The 21,993-nt window shown below is 40.2% G+C and overlaps 1 protein-coding gene across 2 annotated transcripts in view; it reads left to right on the top strand.

Moving 5' to 3' along the window:
- Nucleotides 1–14,088, top strand: part of Gpnmb (glycoprotein nmb) — a 28,620-nt gene extending 14,532 nt beyond the window's left edge. Inside the window, exons 7-11 of one of the 2 annotated variants that reach the window (XM_013355932.4) lie at nt 5,002–5,100; nt 6,298–6,400; nt 7,991–8,199; nt 12,421–12,496; nt 12,919–14,088. In XM_013355932.4, the coding sequence (XP_013211386.1) occupies nt 5,002–5,100; nt 6,298–6,400; nt 7,991–8,199; nt 12,421–12,496; nt 12,919–13,072 (641 nt within the window). In that variant the 3' untranslated portion in view covers nt 13,073–14,088. Of the gene's footprint in view, nt 1–5,001; nt 5,101–6,297; nt 6,401–7,990; nt 8,200–12,402; nt 12,497–12,918 lie in introns of both variants that reach the window. The other variant, XM_005319104.5, reaches the window with a different exon arrangement.
- The last annotated feature ends 7,905 nt before the right edge of the window (nt 14,089–21,993 follow it).

Below are 21,993 nucleotides of genomic sequence, written 5' to 3'. Positions count from 1 at the left end.
TGGTCACAAGAGGGCGCCATGACCAAACCCAGCAGGAACACTCCATCAGGATGCCTGCCAGTGCCTCCTGTGGTTGTTTCTACCAACACTTGTTGGTTATAAATAACAAACTCCTCAAGTGTAAGTAATAAAATGATATCTTGTTAAATCGAGAACATCTCCGGTTGGGGTTGTAGCTCAGTGGTAAGCACCTGCCTAATGAGGCCCTCAGTTCAATACCCAGTTCCAAAAAAACTAAATCAAGAAATCAAGACACTATATGGTATTAGTACTGACTCTGATTGTTTTTTGAAATGTTTTGAATTACAAAATTAATGTACGTTCCATAGGGAAAAAATCAAACAAACAGCAAAGTCTAGAGTAAAAAGTAAAAGTCCCTATTACATTCTCCTTCCTAGAGTTAAACCCTATTGGAGTTGGCAGTGGGTTTTTGTTTGTTTTGCCATACCAGAGTTACATCCCCAGTCCTTTTTATTTTTTATTTAGAGACAGGGTCCCTCAAAGTTGTCATCCTCCTGCCTCAGCCTCCCAAGTAGCTGGGATTCCTGGTGTGTGCCACTGTATCCAAGGACTGTTTCTTTTTTTTTTAATATTTATTTTTTAGTTTTCAGCGGACATAACATCTTTGTTTGTATGTGGTGCTGAGGATCAAACCCAGGCCACACGCATGCCAGGCAAGTGTGCTACTGCTTGAGCCACATCCCCAGCCCCCAAGGACTGTTTCTTTCCAGATCTTTTTCTGTGCATTTACGAACATATTCTGTATATACATGTATATTTTGGGTTTTATGTAAGTGGATTCATGATAGATAAGCAAACTGTATAAATATGATGGATATATATTTATACAGTTTTTTAATGAACAACATCATAGATATCTTTCCATTATCAACAACTATTAATCTATCTCACTTTATTCAATTACTACATAGTGTTTCATAGGATGTAGATGTTACTGTTCATTCTCTTTTTGATGTGATAAGGTTAATCCTAATTACAATTACAAATACAACTGTACTGGACTAGTTTAAATATATAACTTTATTCTAGTTGTTTTTGTTTTTTTGGGTTTTTTTGTACTGGGGATTGAACCCAGGGGTGCTACACCACTGAACCACCCGGCCCTTCATTCATATTTATATAAATAAATTTATATAAATAATATATATAAATAAACTTAGGGAAAGAGTCTCATTAAATTGCTTAGAGCCTCACTACATTGCTGAGGCTGGCTTTGTACTCTTTATCCTCCTGCCTTAACTTCCCAAGCCACTGGGATTACAGGTGGGTGCCACCACACCTGGCTTTCATTCTAGTATTTCTGCAGATGAACCAATTTCTTTATCTATAAGTATTAATGGTCTTCCTTACAAATAAGAACAGGTGTAAAATTCTGCTATCATTTTTCCTAAGTTAGAGCATAAGACAAACTAGTAAACCTTATGAGTTAGTTAAGTTTAATTATGAAGGGAAGTTTCCTGGTTGGTTTTTATCTAAACGTGTTTAATCAATCCCCAAATGCCTTGAAGCAGGGCAGGGAGGGAAGAGTGGGGCTAATTAACAGGCACTGAAATGGACCAGCCTTGGGGAAAGGCATCAAATCTTCCTAAGACCCCCTTGTCTAACTTCCTGACATGTTAGGATAAAGCTAGTTGGGTGATAATAGGAGTCAACTCATGGCTTTTAAAAGGGGTCTTTTCTTCTAGGGGCGGGGGGTGTAGCTCAGTGACAGTGGTGTGCGTCTAGCAAGGGTAAGGTCCTGTATTCAAGCACTGCAAATAAATAAATAAACAAGTGGAATTTTTTCCCAGAGAACAATTCTAACTGTGCTCTCAAATTAATGGGCTTGGATTACTGAGCATTATATTATTATTTGTCCAAAAATGATGCACCCCCTGCTTTAGCAAGGGGCTTCATATGGAAAAAAAAAAAACAGCTCAAAACAGAACCAAGTGCAACCACAATCATAAGATGGTTACAGAGTTGAAGAGGTGATGATGTTAGCTGATTAAATCATGGGGCAGGTGTGTGTGCACTATTTTTGTCACAGAATGCTCTTTCCTTAGCTGACAGTGCTCTTGTTTATTTTTCAGATTTTTGGGGAGAGAGGGTACCAGTGATTGAACCCAGGGATGCTTAACCACAGAACCCTTTTCTATGTTTTATATTGAGACAGGGTCTTGCTAAATTGCTAATGCTGACTTTGAGCTCACGAGTCTTCTGCCTCAGCCTCCCAACCTGCTGGGATTACAAATATGAGCTACTATGCCTGGCCATTTTTCAGATTTTTGTGAAAAAATCTAAAGCAATCCTTGTAAGACTGATGCTGATGAGTGTAATATAATATGTGTGGTATATGTGTCAGGATATATATAAGGATCTGAATAGATACCATACATAGGTTCTGATATATATTCACATGTATACATGTATACCATATCCTATCATATTAGACTTACATAAAGAATCAAACTGGGTGTGATGGCACAAACCTGTAATCCCAGCAGCTCAAAAGGCTGAGATAGGAGGATCATGAGTTCAAAGCCAGCCTCAGCAACTTACCAAAGCCCTAAATAACTCAGTGAGACCCTTCTCTAAATAAAATATCAAAAAGGGCTGGGGGTGTGGTTCAGTGGTTGAGTATCCTTGGGTTCAATCCCTGGTACAAAAAAAAAAAAAAAAATCAAGATCTTTATCTCCCATTCTACCATTCTCTGGGTAACAGAGACATAAATACTGAATTAAGGATGAAATGTGCCTTCTTTTCCATCTTTTAAAGTGTTTGTTTCTTTTTATTAACCCTTTAATCATACCTTGACTTTGTGGATATAATATCTATAAAACTCCATGTGCATTTTATAAACTCTCTACATAAGATAGAATGACTGAATCTTATTATTTGGTATTTTTTTTAAAAGAATTTTGTTTTAAAATACGACAAGGTCATGGTTCTATGCTCTAAATTCTGCCTGCCAAGAACCTCAGAAGAAGGAATTTTGTCGTTTTCTGGGGAAGAACCAGTGATCTTAAATGTCCTGCACAAACAAATCTATTTCTATAAAGCATATCAGCCTAGTCTTGGGAGAGACTGAATATCCTGTAGTCACTTCCAAATGACCACTGTGAAACTCAAGGGACATTCCCAAGAGCCTGGGACAGCCTGTCCTGATAATCCACTGCAGTGCCAGGACCTCTCTAAGATCCACTAAGCAGCATGCATTTCCCAACTGTCATGAAGCACTAGTTTCTGGAAATGTGCTGAGAACAGCTCTGAGAAGCCCTTTCCAGGCACAAGAGAGTCACAGGTCATGTCACCCACAGTCACAGAAGCCCTGGAGAAATCTCCCGACTGGCTTCATCCTTACATGTCATGAAGCCAGATAAGGGGCTCCTAGGAAGCTTTGATGTCCTTCCCCAAGGCTCGTGCATTTCAATGAAATGAAACTAAAAAGAAGGGCTGAGGATGTGGTTCAGGGGTTCAAGCCCCAGCACCTCAAAAAATAAATCAATAAAAAGAGGTGATAGGGGCACATTTTCAGCACCACATTTCCTTTCTAGTCTTTTCATCTTGTTCAAAGAGTGGCAACACCTTTAAAATGATAACTAGTAGGACATTAGAGTCTTTGCTCTAATTCTACTCAACACTTTTTCATGTCTTACATTCTCTTCTCTTTTTTTTTCCCCATAATTTTCATCACAGTAAGATTCTTAAAATGGATCCTTTGGAACTGTGAGTCATCCAAACAGAGAGAAAAGTACTTTTTTTCCATATTATGAGAACTAGAAAACTGATATTTAAATATTTCCTATGGGGCAGCCATATGAGAAGCAGGTTTTATATACCTTATTTCATTTAAGTTTCATGGTTCGACCCTGGGAGGACTATAATTTTTATTCCTGTTTTATATATGAGCAGATAGAGGCAAAGTTAAGCTATGTGACTATGGTTTCAAACAGCTGAAAAATGGTGGTGCTAGAATTTCGGCCCAGAATGCTTGCCTCCCAAATTCAAATATTTCACTGTAATCCTATATCACAGATTTTTTTAAATTTTTATTTATTTATTTATTTTTATTTATTTATTTTTTTGGTATTAGGCATTGAACTCAGTGCACTCGACCACTGAGCCACATCCCCAGTCCTATTTTTTATTTTCTTTAGAGACAGGGTCTCACTGAGTTGCTTAGTGCCTTACTGTTGCTGAGGCTGGCTTTGAACTCAAGATCCTCCTGCCTCAGCCTCCCAAGCCACTGAGATTACAGGAGTGCACCACCGTGCCCAGTTTGTATCACACATTTTAATGTGGCTTCAACTTTTCATTTGTTTCCTGTGTTTAAACAAGATATAGGATTGTGTTTGGGGCTTGGGGTATAATTCAGTGATAAAGGGCTTGCCTGGCATGGGCAAGAATCCAGGGTTCCATCCCCAGCACTACCAAAAAAGGGGGTTGGGGATTGTTTATTTACATAATTTAATAATTATAATACCTTATAGCCCTCACATCTGTATGAATCTTTATACATTTAGTTCAAATTTCTGCATCAATTTAAGTGTGCAATTCTTAATTTTTTTTCAAAATAGCAGATAGATAAATGTTTAAATTTTCAGTTATATCCAAAGGCTGAATGTTTTCCCTGGTACACAGATGCTAATTCACAATAAGGGGTTGGGGAGAATACACAAGGGATGGGGGGAGAATAGGGGTAGAGTGAAGGAGGGGAGGAAGAATAGGGGTAGGAATGATAGTAGAATAAATCAGACATTATTACCCCATGTGCATATATGATTGCAGGACCTGTATAACTCTACATCTCGTACAACCAGTCAAATGAGAAGTTATACTCCACTTATACATGATGTGTCAAAATGCATTCTACTATCATGTATAACTAATTAGAACAAATAAAAGTATGTATATTAAAAAATAATCTTCATTTCTATCATGTACATCTGTTACATTCTTAGCAAGTGTTTTAAAATCTTATTATTCAAACACTCCAGTGCCTGCTGGTGACAACTCCCTGGAGATGAGCGAGACTCCCAATGGAAACTGCCAGATTAACAGATACGGCCACTTTAGAGCCACCCTCACCATTGTAGGTAAGGCTGAAGGCCAGTGGGGAAGGATGCCAGAGTCTACCAAGCTCACCTATCACTCTACTTTCTCTAGAAGGGTAGAGGTGGGGAGCAGGGACATCCCACTGGGTCCAAGGTGATGCCACAGGTGCATGAACAAATGCTCTCCTAGTTTCCAGATTCCCTCCTGCCCACCTGGGCCTTCCTTAGACATCCTATGGAAGTGAGCCCTGTGTGGCCCATTTGCTAAGGAGCTTCTCTGGACCTAAACTCCATGTGTGCATCCCAGTAATCTGAATGAATAGGGGGTGAAGCGGGGCCAAGATGGAGTTGCCACAACTTCTCCTCTCTTCTTCTGGCTGCCTTTCACAATGTCATCCTTCTTAAGTGAAAAGGGGAAATGACCAGCCACCCACGACTGTGCACTTTGGACACTACTTCCAAGGCATCCAGCAAAGTAGACAGGTGGGGACCAAAGCCCAGCCTGTGCATCCTGGGCTAAGCCACCTCTGCTTGGGAGCTGGCCTCATCTGATGTGGGGCTGCATCAGCCCATGGGTCACCTTTTCTAAAACATCTACCCAGAGAGGTTGTACTTTCTAATAGGTTCTAGAAATAAGAATCTAGATTGGACAGAAGAATAGTCCATTGTAACTTTGGAAATGCTTCATGGACATGCATCCAAGACTGTGATCTGGTGTGTTTCTGTTGGCAAGAAAACGGTCTCTATTTTTTCCTTTTCTTTTTCCTTCCTTCTTTTCTTCCTCCTTTCTTTCTTTCTTTCTTTCTTTCTTTCTTTCTTTCTTTCTTTCTTTCTTTCTTTCTTTCTTTCTTTCTTCTCATTCCTTCTCACTAAGGAGTGTGTCTTAGTCCATTCAGGCCTCTATAGTACCATACATACGTGGCTTATATATTTCTCACAGTTCTGGTGGCTGGAAGTCCAAGATCACAAAGCACTGGCAGATTTGGTGTCTGGTGAAGGCCCACTTCATGGATGGCCATCTTTTTGTTGGGTCCTCACATGGAAGAAGGGGCAAGGGAACTCTTTGGAGTCTCTCTATAAGGGTACTAATCCTATCACCTACCTAAGGCCTTGCTTCCTAGCTCCCTTGGCTAGGATTTCAACATAAGAAGTTGAGGGGACACAAACAGTCTACAGCAGAGCGGTTGTTTTCTTTTTGTTGTATTTTGATGTGTTTTCGTATGGTGGTTCTTTTGCTAGAGGGAATCCTAGAGGTTAACATCATCCAAGTAGCAGATGCCCCGATGCCCAGACCAAAACCTGACAACTCCCTGATGGACTTTGTTGTGACCTGCAAAGGAACGTAAGTACATGTCTCTATTGGAGGGATGGGTCAGAACAAAGACCCTGGGTCTGAACAGAGGCCTGGACTGCCAATCGTTCTCTCTAATTTAAACAACCATTTATTGCTGAGCACAGTGTCACACACCTGTAATCTCAGCAACTCAGGGGGCTGAGGCAGAAGGATCACAAGTTCAAGGCCAGGCTGGGCAATTTAACAAGACCCTGTCTCAAATTATTTTTTAAAAAATACAAAGATAGATAGATAGATAATTGAGGAACACCCCTGGATTCAATTCAACTCAGTACTGAAAAAGTAAGTAAGTAAGTAAATAAATAAATAAATAAATAAATATATTCCTATTTTTTAGAAACCCAAATGAGGAAGGACTTATAAAGTGCCAAAGAAAGTACTCTCGAGCACATACTTAGTTTGTTAAGAGTGGAGAAATGCTCACTATTTTTAACTGTTGATAGTTGAATAATAATTATAGCAACTAATATTTAACATGTTCTCAGTGCCTTACATCTTCTCCTCATATTAAATCCTCACAACAATCACAAGTCTCTCCATCTGACCAGAGGTGCGTGAGGCACACAGTGATCACAGAGCTCACTCACAGATCCACAGTGGCACCAGCAGAGCTGGGCTATCAGCCAGAGGTCTGGCTCAGAGCTGGTTGGTCTTCAGCTCCCTGGGGCCATTCCTAGTGGGTGGAAGCCAATGTGAAACTGTCATGTGATAATCCTCTCTATACAACTTACAAAGCTTTTTCTAACATAATTTGATTTCCTATGATTTGGTCATGACTATATACAATAAAATACATATAAATTAGTACAAAATATATCAATTAATTAAATATATCTTGACCAATCAACTAATTTACATGTATATAATTTAGCTAATAAAAATATGGATGTGTCTAAATATAGAAAGTAATCAAGAGAATGGAATAGTATAAAGATGTGACCTCATTTGGTAGGAAGGAATATAACTAAGAAGGTCTCTGGCTTGGGGAGATGAGTAGAATGAACTGTTTGTATGACCTTGGACTAGTTATTCCCCCCCCCCCCACCAAGCTGGTTTATCACCTGTTACACTGGGATAATATTACTTTCTTCTTGAGCCCAGAGGGACAAGCAAGATCATATCATGTATCTAAACCCAGCTCCTTGCACATAGCAAATCCTGCATGGTGTGTTACTGGACCAAGACAGGGCCCACTCCAACATCTAATAATATCTTTGCCTAACACCTAAGCCATGGGCACCTTTAGACTTTCCAGGGAGCCAGAATACAGAGGGAATGAAGAGGGCTTCACATATTTTCCATAGTCCCTTGCCTTGGGAGACATCATCTCTTCCTCCTCTGTCCTCTGAACCTCACTTTCCTGAGAATGCAGAGGAAATGGTAGCAAATTCCCCAGGTTTATTCAAGAGTAAACCAGGCACGACAATTCAACATCAGACGATTTGGGTAAGAACAAGATGGGGTTCAATTTTACAGAAACATAATGCTTTTTTTAATTCTCTATGAAAAACTGACATTACATTCCTCTCTCCACCCTCTGTGATCTGTGTGTCCTCCCCCACCCCTCCCATGTCACAGCATCCCCACCGAGGTCTGTACTGTCATTTCTGACCCCACCTGCCAAGTCGCCCAGAACATTATCTGTAGCCCTGTGGATGCGGAGGAAACCTGCCTGTTGACTGTGAGAAGAGCCTTCAGTGGGTCCGGGACATACTGCGTAAACTTCACTCTGGGTGATGACACAAGTCTGGCCCTCACAAGCACCTTAATCTCCATCCCTGGCAAAGGTGAGGTGTGTGTAAGGGTTCTATGAGCATTTCACATTGTAAGTCAAGTGTCCCATAGTAAAGCCATTGAGGGCTTTGCTGACAACGCTTAATTTTATTTCAGTGCAAAATTTATTGAGCTCTGGTTAATAAGGATTTGAGAACTGGCATTAAAATAGAACCACAAATCTACTTAGGAAAGTGATGAGAGAAAGAGAGACTCTATGAAATAGTGGCCAAAGAAAAGCCTTTTGATGAAAAAAAAAATCAGCTGTTAACCATGGATGAGTAATAATGGAATATGATCACTGCATGCTTGAATAGATTTGTATTTCAAGAGGAAAATGTAAAGGCCAGGATCAAAAAGTAACAAGGCTCTCCAGTGGAATGATAAGAAAGGAGAGGCTGAAGTCACATTTCTATGAGGGTCAACTGGGTAGATATGAAACTAAGAGAACGAGAAACCCAGTGGACCCTCAACTCCCTTCTCACTTGACATGTGTCCTTTCTTTCCGTTCCCCCAATCGACCAAGCATTACACTGACAGTAACATACCAACTTGCCTGCCCTTGAGATGTTTGCCAGAAAAACTACTCTTGACCCTCCTCATTCTTGAAGAGGTAAAATCTCAACAAAATAGACTAAAGAATTACATTAGATGGGGCAGGAGTGGTAGCTCAGTGGTAGAGCGCTTGCCTAGTATGTGTGAGACACAGGGTTCCATTCTTAGCATCGCATATAAAAAAATAAAATAAAGGTCCATTGACAACTAAAAAATATTTAAAAAGAAAAAGAGTTTCATTAGAAATTTGCATTTACTGGTGGTACCCTATTTCCCCTAGTCCCCAAATTAATGCTCTACCTAGTGGCCCTAACTGAATCTCAGTTGGAGCTGACTTTGTGGTCTGACTGAGGATCGAACCCAGCGCCCAGTGCATGCCAGGCAAGCGCGCGACCGATTGAGCCACATCCCCAGCCCCCTGCCTTCTTTATGTCTTAGGAGAAGTGCTCTTTGGTGGAAGGGACAGGAAAGAGTAATGTATACACAGTGTGCTAATTTTACTCCTTAATTTGAGTATTGTCAGGTACAATCTAATGACTTGCAACTCCTTTGGATAAACTAAAATGTACTTATATCTTTATTCATTAATCATACAAAGGGCAGCTTTAACCTCACTGGAAGAAAAGTTTAAGAAATCATACACATACAACCATGTGTCTTTTGATAAAAGGGACATGTTCTGAGAAACTCGCCATTGGGCAATTTTGTCATTGTGGGAACATCCTGCCATGCATTTTGACAAACCTAGATGGCAGAGGTCAATCACTCCACTGGCCTCTTGATACCATCAAGCTATGTGGTTAAAACAGATAGATGAGGGCCTGGGTTGTGGTTCAATGGTAAAGCGCTTGCCTGGCATGTGTGAGGCACTGGGTTCTATTCTCAGCACCACATAAAAATAAATAAAAATAAAGGTATTGTGTTCAATTACAACTAAAAAATAAAAAAAATAAGAATCTACAACTAATATATATTTTATTATTATTATTATTATTATCATTATTATTATTAACCAGATAGATGAGGTGCTGCCAGCATAATATGAAACATTGATTCTTGGTAAACTTTTTTCTTTTTATAAGTAGAAGGCACACACTCTAAAATAACAACAGAAAGCATAGTAAAGTATAGGATTACATATATCAGTAACATAATTTTTATCATTATCATTAGCATTATCAAATATTATGTGCTATATATAATATTTATATAGCATATATATATGCTATATATTATATATATAGCATATATATATGTGCTAACTTTTATACAACTGGCTGGGCAGCAGCTTCGTTTGCACCAGCATCACCACAGACTGTGGGTACTGCTTTGCAGTATGACATTATGATGGCTACAACATCACTAGGTGACATAAATTTTCATTTCGATTGGTGTATCATGGGACCACCATTGTATATGTATGTGGTCCATCATTGACCAAAATGTTGTTATGCAGACAGTTCTTGGTAGTTAGTATGAGTTATTGTTAGTGAGATTCAAGGTGCAGATTTAAGAACAAAAACAAAGCTACAAGGGTGTCCTGCTTCCTGCAGGGTAGGATGGGTTGGAGCCTGCGTAAAGAGCTGAGGAGGGCAACGAAGCAGCCAGAACTTCTGCATCTGAGTGACTGTGGACTTTCAATGCAGTCACCTCTGGGAACTGCTGAGGCTTTCCCTCTAGAGCTACCACAGCTCCTTGGAACTACCTCTAGAATCATAACTCAATTTACTAACCTTCCTCGGTGCTGGCAGACTGCTGGTGTCTTGTGTGGATTACATGTTTAGATATTAATTTTCCTTTAATTATTCCTATAGCGAGAGATCATGATGGGTGTGACTTAAGCCATTTTCAAAAACAGAGTAAAGGGGACAGGGGATGCCCAGCATGTGTGAGGCCCTGGGCTCCATCCCCAGCACCGAAAGAAAATGAATAAAGGAAGCTCAGGAGGAAATTTTTAATCCATTAGATATTACAGCTTGATAATTAGAGTTTCAAAGTCAGATTATCAGAAATAAATCATGGCTCAAAAGCAAATTCATGGACTTTGGGCCCACACTATTTGATCCAATGAACATTCATGGAGCATATTTCAACAAATAATCATTAAGCATCTACTTCAGACCCAGCACAGTTCTGTGCACAAGATAAAATTCTAGATACAGGAGCAAGACAAAACAAAAGTCCCTGATTTTCTTAGCTGTGACAAACGTTACAAAAAAAAAATTTTTTTAAACATGACATTTAACCATTTATTTAAACACTGAATTAAGCAACACTCAGAGCCAGAAAAGTTTGAGAATCCCCACCACCACCACTGAGGGTTTTGGGTTTTTTGGCACTGGGGTTTATTATTACTAAGCATTGGAGATTGAACCCCAAAACATAAGCCACATCCCCAGCCCTTTTTACTTTTTTTATTTTTGAGGTCTCACAAAGCTGTTGAGACTGGTCCTCCTGCCCCAATCTCCTGATTTGCTGGAATCACACGCAGGCACGGTGGCATCCCAGTCAACAGTGAGCTTTTTTGCAGTGCTGGAAATTGAACCCACGGCCTCATGCAAGCTAGGCAAGAACACTAGCACTAAGTCATAGCCCAGGCCCAGCAGTGAGCTTTTTTAGAGGCCAACCAGGACACTAAGCAGAGAAATCACCTAAATGGCTCCAGCAGTTCTTTAGAGCTGCCTGTGATTGGCTGCAACTGGGCAGTTGATTACATTCTCCTAAATTAGGTTTCTGTGATGTGGCTTACCCTCTAAGCTTCCCTTTGTTAAGTGGGAACTAAGAATACTTGAACAGCCTCAGGCCATGAGCCTTTTCTTTATTTAGGACAGTCAAACAAATAAGCAAGAGAGTATTGTGAGGAAAAGGAAGCCAAGCCTGGGAATGGAGAGCGAGGAGCATGGAGGACAGAGGGGAGGGCAGAGGTTGGCTATCTAGATCAGGAGGTGAGAAGACGTCCTACCCACTCAGGGGCACCTTCTCAGTGAAGGGCCTCCTATGAGAGGGACCCAATCACAAGGAGAGGCCCACGTAGATCCTCAGGGTTCATGTCAGGGTCTGGTTGTATTCTGTGTGCTGGGGCAGCCACAGGCAGTTTAGAAGCATGGCCTGGTTGACGTCTTTTGTCAGGTTAGGAGAGAAATATATGTAAAGAATTAACGGCAATAGAGTCCTCAGGAAGAGAGGCAAGCAGGGTAGCCTCAGAATCACCTGGGAGGCAGCATGTAAGAGGGAACTTGAGATGAGCCATGTCCTGACAGGAGAGGTTGTAAAGGGTGTCAGGAGTAAGGTCAACTCCCAGATTTTGAACACAGCCTGAAGGCAGATAGTGGGAAATGAGGTCAGAGGCAGGAACTGTGGATCACTGGAGCCCTTCACCACCTGGGTGCTGCTCAGCAGAGACTTGAGCAGGTGTCCCCAGGCCATGACATTGCTTCCTCTGAGCCCTTAACACAGTGTTCCAGACACAATAACTCATTCTCTAAATGGAAGATAAGCTGACCCAAAGACTATGTATTATTTAATGGAAAAGATTACCAAGAGCCTAGAGGGAGCCATACATCTTCCGTGATAGCTCCCTTCCTCAATTTATTTAATGGCATTACAAGTAGCATGTCCTCTAAGTGAAAGATGTAACTAATATGGTCCTGCTTCTGTTTAAGACCCAGCCTTCCCTTTAGGAACAGCGAGTGGTGTCCTGATCTCTGTGGGCTGCCTGACCCTATTTGTTGCTGTGGTCGCCATCTTGGTGTACAAGTAAGTTTTGGATTCTAACACTTTAAATCTCTACGTTATATTGTCAGAAGAAATGTGCCATTTCCTTTTCTTTTTCCTTTCAAACATTTGTGTATGAGAAAAAAAATCTTCCACGGAATCCTGAATACCAAATTGGCCTGTTGATTTTGCTGTGGTTTATTTTAAAAACCTACAAGTGCTACCAGATGTCCATAATGTTACATCTATGTAATGTTTAACTGTAATCTCAAGTCATAGTAAGCAGGCACATTTCTCGCATGAAGAGAAAATAACTATTTTCATAAAATGCCAATCGTGTTACAAGTCATACATTAGATTAAATGGAATTAGCCTTTTTGTACCTGACAAGAAAAAGATTGTAGAAAGTAATGTATTTTAGCTGACAAGCTTTATTTAACCACTGTCCAACACATCATTTTCAGAAAACGTAAGGAATACAAGCCAATAGAAAATTGTCCTGGGAACGTGGTCAAAGGCAGAAGCCTGCATGGTTTCCTCCACCACACAAAGGAGGGCTTTTTCTGGGGAAACCAGGAAAAGGATCCACTTCTCAAGAACCAACCAGGAACCCTTTAGATCTTCAACCTAATTTCTGACTGAGAGCCCACCTCAGTGCCATCTATGTAAGCTGCATGGGAGTGAATGACTATTAACTCTTTTTTCCTAAAGATTATTGTAAAATATATATATCATGATTGGGGGGTGGGGTTTTTTATATCTTAATGACACTTTAGAGAAGTGGTAAAAAAATTTAGCAGGGCTTCCTTTCATTATTTGCTAGGATTTACATAGAATTTCTTAGGTTATTTGTAGAGTAGACTGTTCATTAAAATCTAACCCAGGTTAACTAGAAGGGGAGGCTGGGTACTTTCTAGCTCTCCATTTAGCTATGTGCATAAAACCAAAGTATTCCTAGTCTGAAGATTAAATGTTCCAAGCTAATTGAATTCTATTTTGTTGAATATGCATGAGATCCTGACAGAAAAATAAGGTCCAAGACTTTCACATGACGTACATGCTTGTTATACTCAGAAAAATAATAATAATCTAATAAATAGGTGTGAGCATTGTATTTTGATGACAACCTGCCTGCCCAGCTGAAGGAAGGAATATTATTCATTCATTTATCCCACAGACATACATTTAGTGCTTTCTATATACCAGATATGGTGCTAGGCACATGACCCTGTACCTAGAGAAATTTTATACATATATATACACATATGCATATGTATGTACATTTCTGTGCACATATTTGGAATCATATTATGATTTTCAAAGGAGACTTCTAGTTTTCCTACCAGTTTCTCTGTTTAAATGATATGGAAACTTGATCAGTGAGGATTTAATCTCCATCTATATCTGAAATTATCTGTCATATGTTAGATATAACATTAATTTTATCTTTCTTGAAAAATAAATTGTGGGAAGAGACAAGGCCTTGGTGTTGTAATTGCCTTTCAATTTCATTTATAGTTTTTGACAGATAAAAAGCTCTCTATCATCACCCCAAAGCATTACTAACTGAATCTCATATTTTCTAATATATATGTACATATATTAAATTTCAATTAAAAGGTTTTTAAAAAATATTTTAGTTGTTATTGGACCTTTATTTTATTTATTCATTTATATATGGTGCTGAGAATCGAAGCCAGTGTCTCACTCTACCACTGAGTCACAACCCCAGCCCTCAATTTAAAGTTTTAATATATACATGGATTTAAACAACCAATCTAAAATAAGAGATCAGGGCTGGGGTATAGCTCAATGATAGAATACTTGCAAAGCATGCACGAGGCCCCGGGTCAGATACTCAGCACTGCAAAAATTAATAATAATAATAATAATTAAAAGGAGACTTTCTATAAGCAATTTTTTGGGACTCTGAATAGTCAGTAACATATTAAAAATAAAGACAGAAAATAGAATGCTATGTCACAGTTTGGCAAACTTTTCCTGTAAAGGTCCAGCTAGCAAATATTTTAGGCTTTGTGGTCTATACAGTCTCTGTCACAGTTATTCAGCTTTACCATTGTATTATGAAAACAGCCAGAGATATTGCATAAGTGAAAGAGCATGACTGAGTTCCAGCAAAAACCTATTTATGAAACACCAGCTTCAGTCCATGGACATAGTTTACCTGTTCTGCCCTAACAGAGCCTAAATAGACAGCAGCCAAATGCAATCTGAGACTCTAGATTGGATCCTGGCTTGGGGGGGTGGGGGAAGCAGCTCCGAAAGATTTGGGGGATAACTGGAGAGATTTGAATGCACCCTGGATGCTATATGGTATTACAGAATTAATGTTAATTTTCTTAAAAGGTAGTAAAGGTATTATGGAGACCAACGTTTAGCCTAGTTCCCTTGGATTCCTGAACTTTTTTTTCGGAAACCACTTCCAAAGTATGCAAAAATTGTTCAGCAGGAATTGTGTGAGTTCTGCTCATTTGTGTGATGACTGTAGGGCAATGGCTGTCAACCAGGGATGATTTTTTCCTTGCCAGGGGACATTGGCAATATTTAGAGATATTTGTAGTTCTTGCAACTGGGGCGGGGTGCTACTGGCATCTAGTGGGTAGAGGCCAGAGATGCTTTTAAATATCCATCCATAGGGCAGTCCCCCAATGAAGAATTATCTGGCACCAAATGTCAGAAAATATGCTATAGAGTAACTGAAGTAGTCCTGGGTGTAGATATAAAAAAGGCAATTTGAATTTGAACCCAGCCCTACCACTCAAAGCTGAGTAAATCCAAATGTGTTATTTGACCTTGCTTGAGCCTTCCCTTTCTCAGTCTCCTCATCCGTAAAGTGAGTGTGAAGTTTCTTCCTGACTTCAGAGCTGCTGAAAATCCATCTGCAGGAATAAAAGTACTTTGTGTATGGCCCAGTTGTATATACTCTGTGTGAGGCCTAGGGACAGAAGCAGTGCAGAGAGGCTTTATCATTTTTGTGATTAAAGGCCAAGACATGAGTACCTTAAGCAGAAAAGTAATTTCAATTTACAGCAGAATCACCTGGAGCTATGTTGAAACAGAGATGGCTGAGTCCACCCCAAGGGTTTCTAGGTCAGTGTTGTGGGATGGGTCCCATAATTTGGATGTCTTACAAGTTCCCAGGCGATTGTGATACTGCTGGTCCTCAGGCAGTTTTTTAAAATTTGATTCGAGCAATTAGTCTTGCCATCTGCTCTTCCCTTCTCCTATCGATAGGGGGAAGCAAAGAGCAGCAAATATATGGTCACCAAGGAAGCAGGTGGAAATCCTCATCAAACCTCCCTCAATTTCAGTCTAACAAACGGCAGCAAAGAAGGCTGAAATAGTAAATTATTTAGATTTATATTGTCCAAGTGACCCTGGCAACTAGTCATTTAACTTCCTCTGAATCACTATCTGTAAAATGGAGAAAATAAAAGATAGTGGGATGGCTTGATTAATGTTTGATGAGAATGGGAACTTCCAAAGAAAGTTGTATGTGTAGGTAATAAATTATTCTCGGAATTTCTTATTCCTTAGAAACTTTTTTAAATGTCTCCATTTTAAACAACCCTGAAATTTTTATAAACATTGTTTGCCCTCTTTGAATTTTCAATTTTTCAATAGTTTAGAAGGCAGAATGTTCAAGGTGCTCATTACACCCAGAATGTACAGTGACTCCAAAGCCAAGTGACAGGCCAAGGGTGGACTGATGAGAAGACAATCATCCAGAGGGTGAAGGTGACCTCCCTCTGGCAGGAGTCCTGGTGGAGGGAGAATAAAAAAACCTTAATTTTTTTTTCAAAGAATGGGCTCAAAAGCTGCTAGAATAGGTACCTAAAAATTCAGAGGTCAGCTTATATAGGACATACCCCTGATGGACTGATTTTGATCATTCAACCATCATTAACTGAGCACCAGTATGTTCCAGGCTCTGATCTACAAGGCAAAGTAGTGATAAGAAAAACACAGATAGCTTTATGGAACTTAGATGCCAGACTAGTGCAGCATGTCACTATGAACAGGTGGGTTCACTACAGTGAGTGCTGACTTCTGATTCACCCCATCCTGGACACCCCATTGGCCTCAGCTTAATCCACAGGAACAAAAAAAAATCCCCTTCTGGTTAGAACTGAAAGGCCACTCCCTTTGTCCTTAGGATTCTGGAATAAAGTTTACTTTGGAACTCTTCCACAGGCTCTTTGGAACTCGGATGCCTTAATGTTATTTTAACCAATTTTCATTCCATGTGTAACTTCCCCACAAATATGATGTCACTTCACTAATTAAAATGTCTCTCTAATTTATGATGTAATTTCCAACTGTTAATTGCAATCATATAGGTTTTAATGATACAAATTACATATCAAGACTCAAGCTTATTGAGTTCTTAATTGTAAGGTGTTATTAAAATAAGTACCTTTAAGGTGAAAAGAGATTAATCACTGCTGAAATGTGGCAGCAGATTTTGTGGCTGTGGAGGCAGTTTTAAAATTCGATTTGGAATTGAGTAGAGGAAGATATGTAGGGCTTTAACTGAGAGCCTTGAACTCCAACCTGACATGATGTCGTCCCTAGCTGGGTGGCTGGAAGCCAGACGTTTCTCCTCTGTCCTGAAGCTTCCTCATCTATCAAATGGAGCCAAGGAGAAAGGAGGAGTTAAACTAAATGCAATCTAATGTCTCTGGGTTCTAATACTCTACTGTGCAAAATGGAGACGATAGTTCAATTCAGTTTCCTTACGGAGAAATGTCAGAACAATTGTATTCTAAATCAGAAGTTGGCACATTGTAGCTTCCCAGCCAAGGTCAACCCGCTGCCTGTTTTGCATGGGCCACGATCATTAAAAATCACTTATAAATTATTGGAGGAAAAAATCAAAAGGATAGGGCTGGAGTTGTAGCTTCGTGGTAGATCACTTTGCTGGGCCTCACAAAAAAAAAGTGCTATTTGTGACACATAAATTATATGAAATACACTGAATTGTGTCCTTAAAGTTTTATTAGAGGGTTGAAGGTGTATCTCTGTGGTAGAACACTTGCCTAATATGCTCAAAGCCCTGGGTTCAATCCTGTAAAAAATAAAGTTTTATTGGAACCCAGCCATGTTCCTTCATGTACATATTGTCAGCCACTGCTTTGCATTTCAGCAGTAGAGCTGAGTATTTGTAACAGAGGATGTATGGCCAATACAGCCTAAAAATATTTGCTCTGTCACCCTGTTCAGAAAATGTTTGACAAGCTGTGTTCTAAAGCATTGTCAGATTCTGTTCTGCACTGAATTAGGAAAATAAGAATTACTCAGAGAACTTTAATTACATGAGGTAATTTTCTTGAGTGCTTGAACAGTCTGTCATGTTTTTCTATAATAATGACAAATGCTATATTTTGTGATATAGTATGTAATTGCACATTGCTTATGAATTGTTATGTAGGTATGTCATAACAGACCTACCTGAAGAAAAAAAATATGAGTACTCACAGGAGAAGTGACAAATAGGGGGCTGGGGCTGGGGCTCAGTGGTAGAGCACTTGCTTAGCATATGTGAGGCACTGGGTTCAATCCTCAGCACCACATAAAAATAAACAAATAAAATAAAGGCATGTAGTCTATCTACAACTACAAAAATAAAAGGGGGGGAAAAAAACAACAAATAGGAAAATCACAACACCAAGGACCAAGTGATGGGACATGGGGCTGAGAGTGTAGCTCAGTGGTATAGAAGTTGCCAAAATGCAGGAGGCCCTGTGTGGGGATGGGAAGAATGATGTTCAGAACAATAGGAGAGACAACCCAAATATCCATCAACAGTCGAATGGAAAAAACAGTTGTGATATACAAGGAAGTGCAAATAATCAGCCAAACAAATGAAACTACAGCCTTCACAACAAGAGGGAATGTTAGTCTGTAAACAAGTCAAGATGGCATCTGGCATTTTGCAGAGGGAGTGGTTTGTGAAGTAACGCCAGCGAGCCATTAAGTATGGAGATTCCTTATTGATTGACTGCTGTATCTAGTTTATGTTAATTAAGATAAGCAGTGTGAAAGTATATATACCTCTCCTGTCCTACAATAAACGGCTCCCACTCCTGCTGTATCAATGTACACAAGTTTCTCGTCACCCGCCCCCACCCTGGTTATTTTGCTGCAGCCGGACTGCGGCAAGGGAAGATTCTCATTAACCATGTTGACAGAAAAAAAAGCAAGTTGCAAAAGAATACATACCATGCCATACCAGTTATACAGTTCCCCGAAGCATGGAAAACTAAACAATATGGGAACACATACAAGCATAGGAAATAAGCCTATAGAAAAGAAGGCAAAAGAATTATTATATAAAATTCAGCACAGTGGTCCTCTCTGAGAAGGAGGAATGGGGTGGTGTGGGGTGCAGTAAGGGGCAAAGAGGGGGCTTCCCTAGCATTATGACGTTGCACTCCTAAAGCTGACCCTTAGGCTCATTTTACTGTTATCTTTTATAGTACCTATGTGATATACATGTTTTTAGTAGTCTTTAAGTATTGCTTATTTTTATATAGAATAAAATAACCTAAAAAGAATTTTAAAATAAAGACAAACTGAAAAATTGGCAAAGGTTAGTGAACAGACAATTCGCAGAAGAAGAAATTCAAATGCCAATAAACATGAAAAGATGTTCGTTTGGGGCTGGGATGTAGGATGTAGCTCAGTGGTAGAGAGTTTGTGCTGGGGATCCAACCCAGGGCCAAGAGAGAAAAATTCGACCACACTTGTAACTAGGGAAATGCAAATGAAAAGAACAAAGATGTGTCAATAATAAGCCACTGGTGCAGTAGAGTAGTTATTTAGGTAAAGTTTTGAAATATTTAAAACAGTATCATAACTTGTTCATGCTTACATATGTATGTGCACGAGATGGTCTGCAGAAAACTCGGGGCTGTGGTTATCTAGGATAGAACCCCCATAGGGAGGGGTGGGAGGGGCTTCAGCTAAATCTGTAACAGTTTCTTTCTAAAGGAAAAAAGATCTAAAATAAATAGCAAAATAAAGATTTGCTAAATCTGGGTGGTTCATTGGTTTCTCTGCACTTTTTTGTTTGAAATTTTTTATAATTTTTAGAAAGAATGAGTTATGGACCCTCTTTTCATTCCTCATGTGCTGTCTGAACAAACTAATAGGAATCTGTTCTGTTCAAAACTGTTCAGAGCTCTGACTTCTTGGTCTTTTTCTGAAAAATCTGCTTCAGATGAGGTTCCGGTGGACATCAAAAACACTCCAAGGAGCATCAGGTTCAACAGCCAGGGGTATTTTCTTTGTTTGCTTTTTGTTTTGTTTTTGTGGTGCTGGAGATAGGTCATGCATGCTGAGCTTACCACGGAGCCACATCACAAGACCCTGCCAGTGACATTTTGATTCCAGTCTTAGCCTGAGTGTCCCCTAATGTTTCTGAAAAGAACAGAGGAAGTATCTTCAGCAATACTATTTTGTCCCCTGAGGACTATCTTTAAAATGATCTTAAATGATGAACTCTTCTAAGATGACTTCAAGTAGGAAGCCCTCGTAAGTTTGTTTTTTAAAATCAAACAAAAGGCCAGGTGCAGTGGCCTGTAATCCCAGGGGCTCACAAGGCCGAGACAGGAGGATCCCAAGTTCAAAGCCAGCCTCAGCAAAAAGAGAGGTACTAAGAACCTCAGTGAGACACTGTCTCTAAATAAAATACAAAAAAAGGACTGAGGATATGGCTTAGTGAGGGAGTGCCCCTGAGTTCAATCCCTGGTACCCCCCACCCCCCACACACACACACATACAAAAAAAAAAAAAACCTAACAAAATATCTGTTGTTTCCTCTACAACAGTCTTCCATCAGGTGAACACTTCAGGCATGGATTATAGTCATGTCTTCCAAATGTTTCTCAGCGCTCGTGCGTTTCTCTCTCTCTCTCTCTCTCTCTCTCTCTCTCTCTCTCTCTCTCTCTCTCTCTCCCTCTCTCTCTCCCTCTCTCCTTCTCTCCCTTGGCCACCTTTTAAAAGATAACTGGAGCCACCAGTGATGAGGCACACACTTGTAATCCCAACAGCTGGGGAGGCTGAGGCAGGAGAATCATGAGTTCAAAGCCAGCCTCAGCCACAGTGAGACCCTGTCTCTAAATGAAATGTAAAATAAGACTGGGGATGTGGCTCAGAGGTTGAATGCCCCTGAGTTCAATCCCTGGCACCCTACCACCACCCAAAAAAGATAGCTGGAATTGTCAAGGCAGCTTTGAACAACCTTCCGTGGCCCTCCATCACCTACAGGGAAAATCTAAACTCTTGGTGTGATTGGATAGATTCAAGTTTAACTGTAAAACTGCTACCTTGCATGATGCAAACAGAGCAGGAGAACAGGAAGTTGGTTTTCCAACTAATGCCTGGGGCCCCATGTTTGGGATCATGACCTACATAGATGGTCCTTCACTGTGTTTGTCAAGACTACAAGGGAACACAGGCACTCTGCTGTCTGTAGCCCCCTTTCTCTCCACCCTCATGCACCACTACTTTTTTTTTTTTGCTAAAAAAGCTTCAGTCTGGCCATTTGTTTTACTCCCTCTCTGGAATCAAACATTTCATTCACCCGTCTCCAGGCTTGGGGCTCTCAGTGTTCCCTTCACTCTCCTCCTTCCCCACTCAGCATTGCGTTGTTGACAAGAATGTTTATGGTGCTAGCCTTATGCCAGACTCTCTGCTGAACTTCTTTAACACAGTCTGAGCTGCTTGTTTAAAATCAAGATGAGTCCCAGTTACATATATCCCCTGATTAGTGTTGTAAAATAACTGCTTTATTGTGCTCACAGATTCTGGGGATCCGGGTTTGGACAAGGCGCAAGAACCCTGTTTCTCCTCTATAAAGTCTAGGACCATAGCTGGAAACACTCAAAGAGCAGAGGGTGGAATCCTTCCAAATCTTCTTCACACATGTGTCTGGGGCCTGGACTGGAATCACTCGAAGGCTGGACTGACATCACCCAGGGCTAACCAGGTTGTGGTAGTTGTCATGTGTCTTGGACTTCTCCCAACATGAGTGGCAGAATCCCAAGAGGGCCATTTGAGAGAGCCAGGGGGAAGCTAAATAGCTTTCCCCACCTAGACTCAAATGTCACATGGTGTCCCTTCAGCCTTATTCTATAGGTGGAGACACAAAATCATTCAAATTTAAGAGCAGGGGACATAGACCCCACCTCCAAGTGCAAAAAGTGTCAAAGAACTTGTGGTTATGTTTACAAATGCCCATGAGGCATCATTCTATTGAAGTGTACACTATCCTTTAAATCCTTTCTTACTACTTTTCTGTTTCATGTTTGTTTTTTACTTCTCTATGTAGAGAGTCCAGGAAAGCCAAAGAATTTCTTTGGGGGACTGGAGACTGAACCCAGGGCCTCACACATTCTAGACAAGCACTCTAACACTGAGCTCCACCTCCAGTCAGTCAAAGACTCAGTCTTTCACAATCCTGAAATATCTGGTCAGCCCCTTTCTGTCATAGGAAACCCTTTGAAGATATCTGA

This window comes from Ictidomys tridecemlineatus, chromosome 2 (genome assembly GCF_052094955.1).
Source record: "Ictidomys tridecemlineatus isolate mIctTri1 chromosome 2, mIctTri1.hap1, whole genome shotgun sequence".
Classification (NCBI taxonomy): Eukaryota; Metazoa; Chordata; class Mammalia; order Rodentia; family Sciuridae; genus Ictidomys; species Ictidomys tridecemlineatus.
This window is presented reverse-complemented; position numbering and strand designations above follow the sequence as displayed.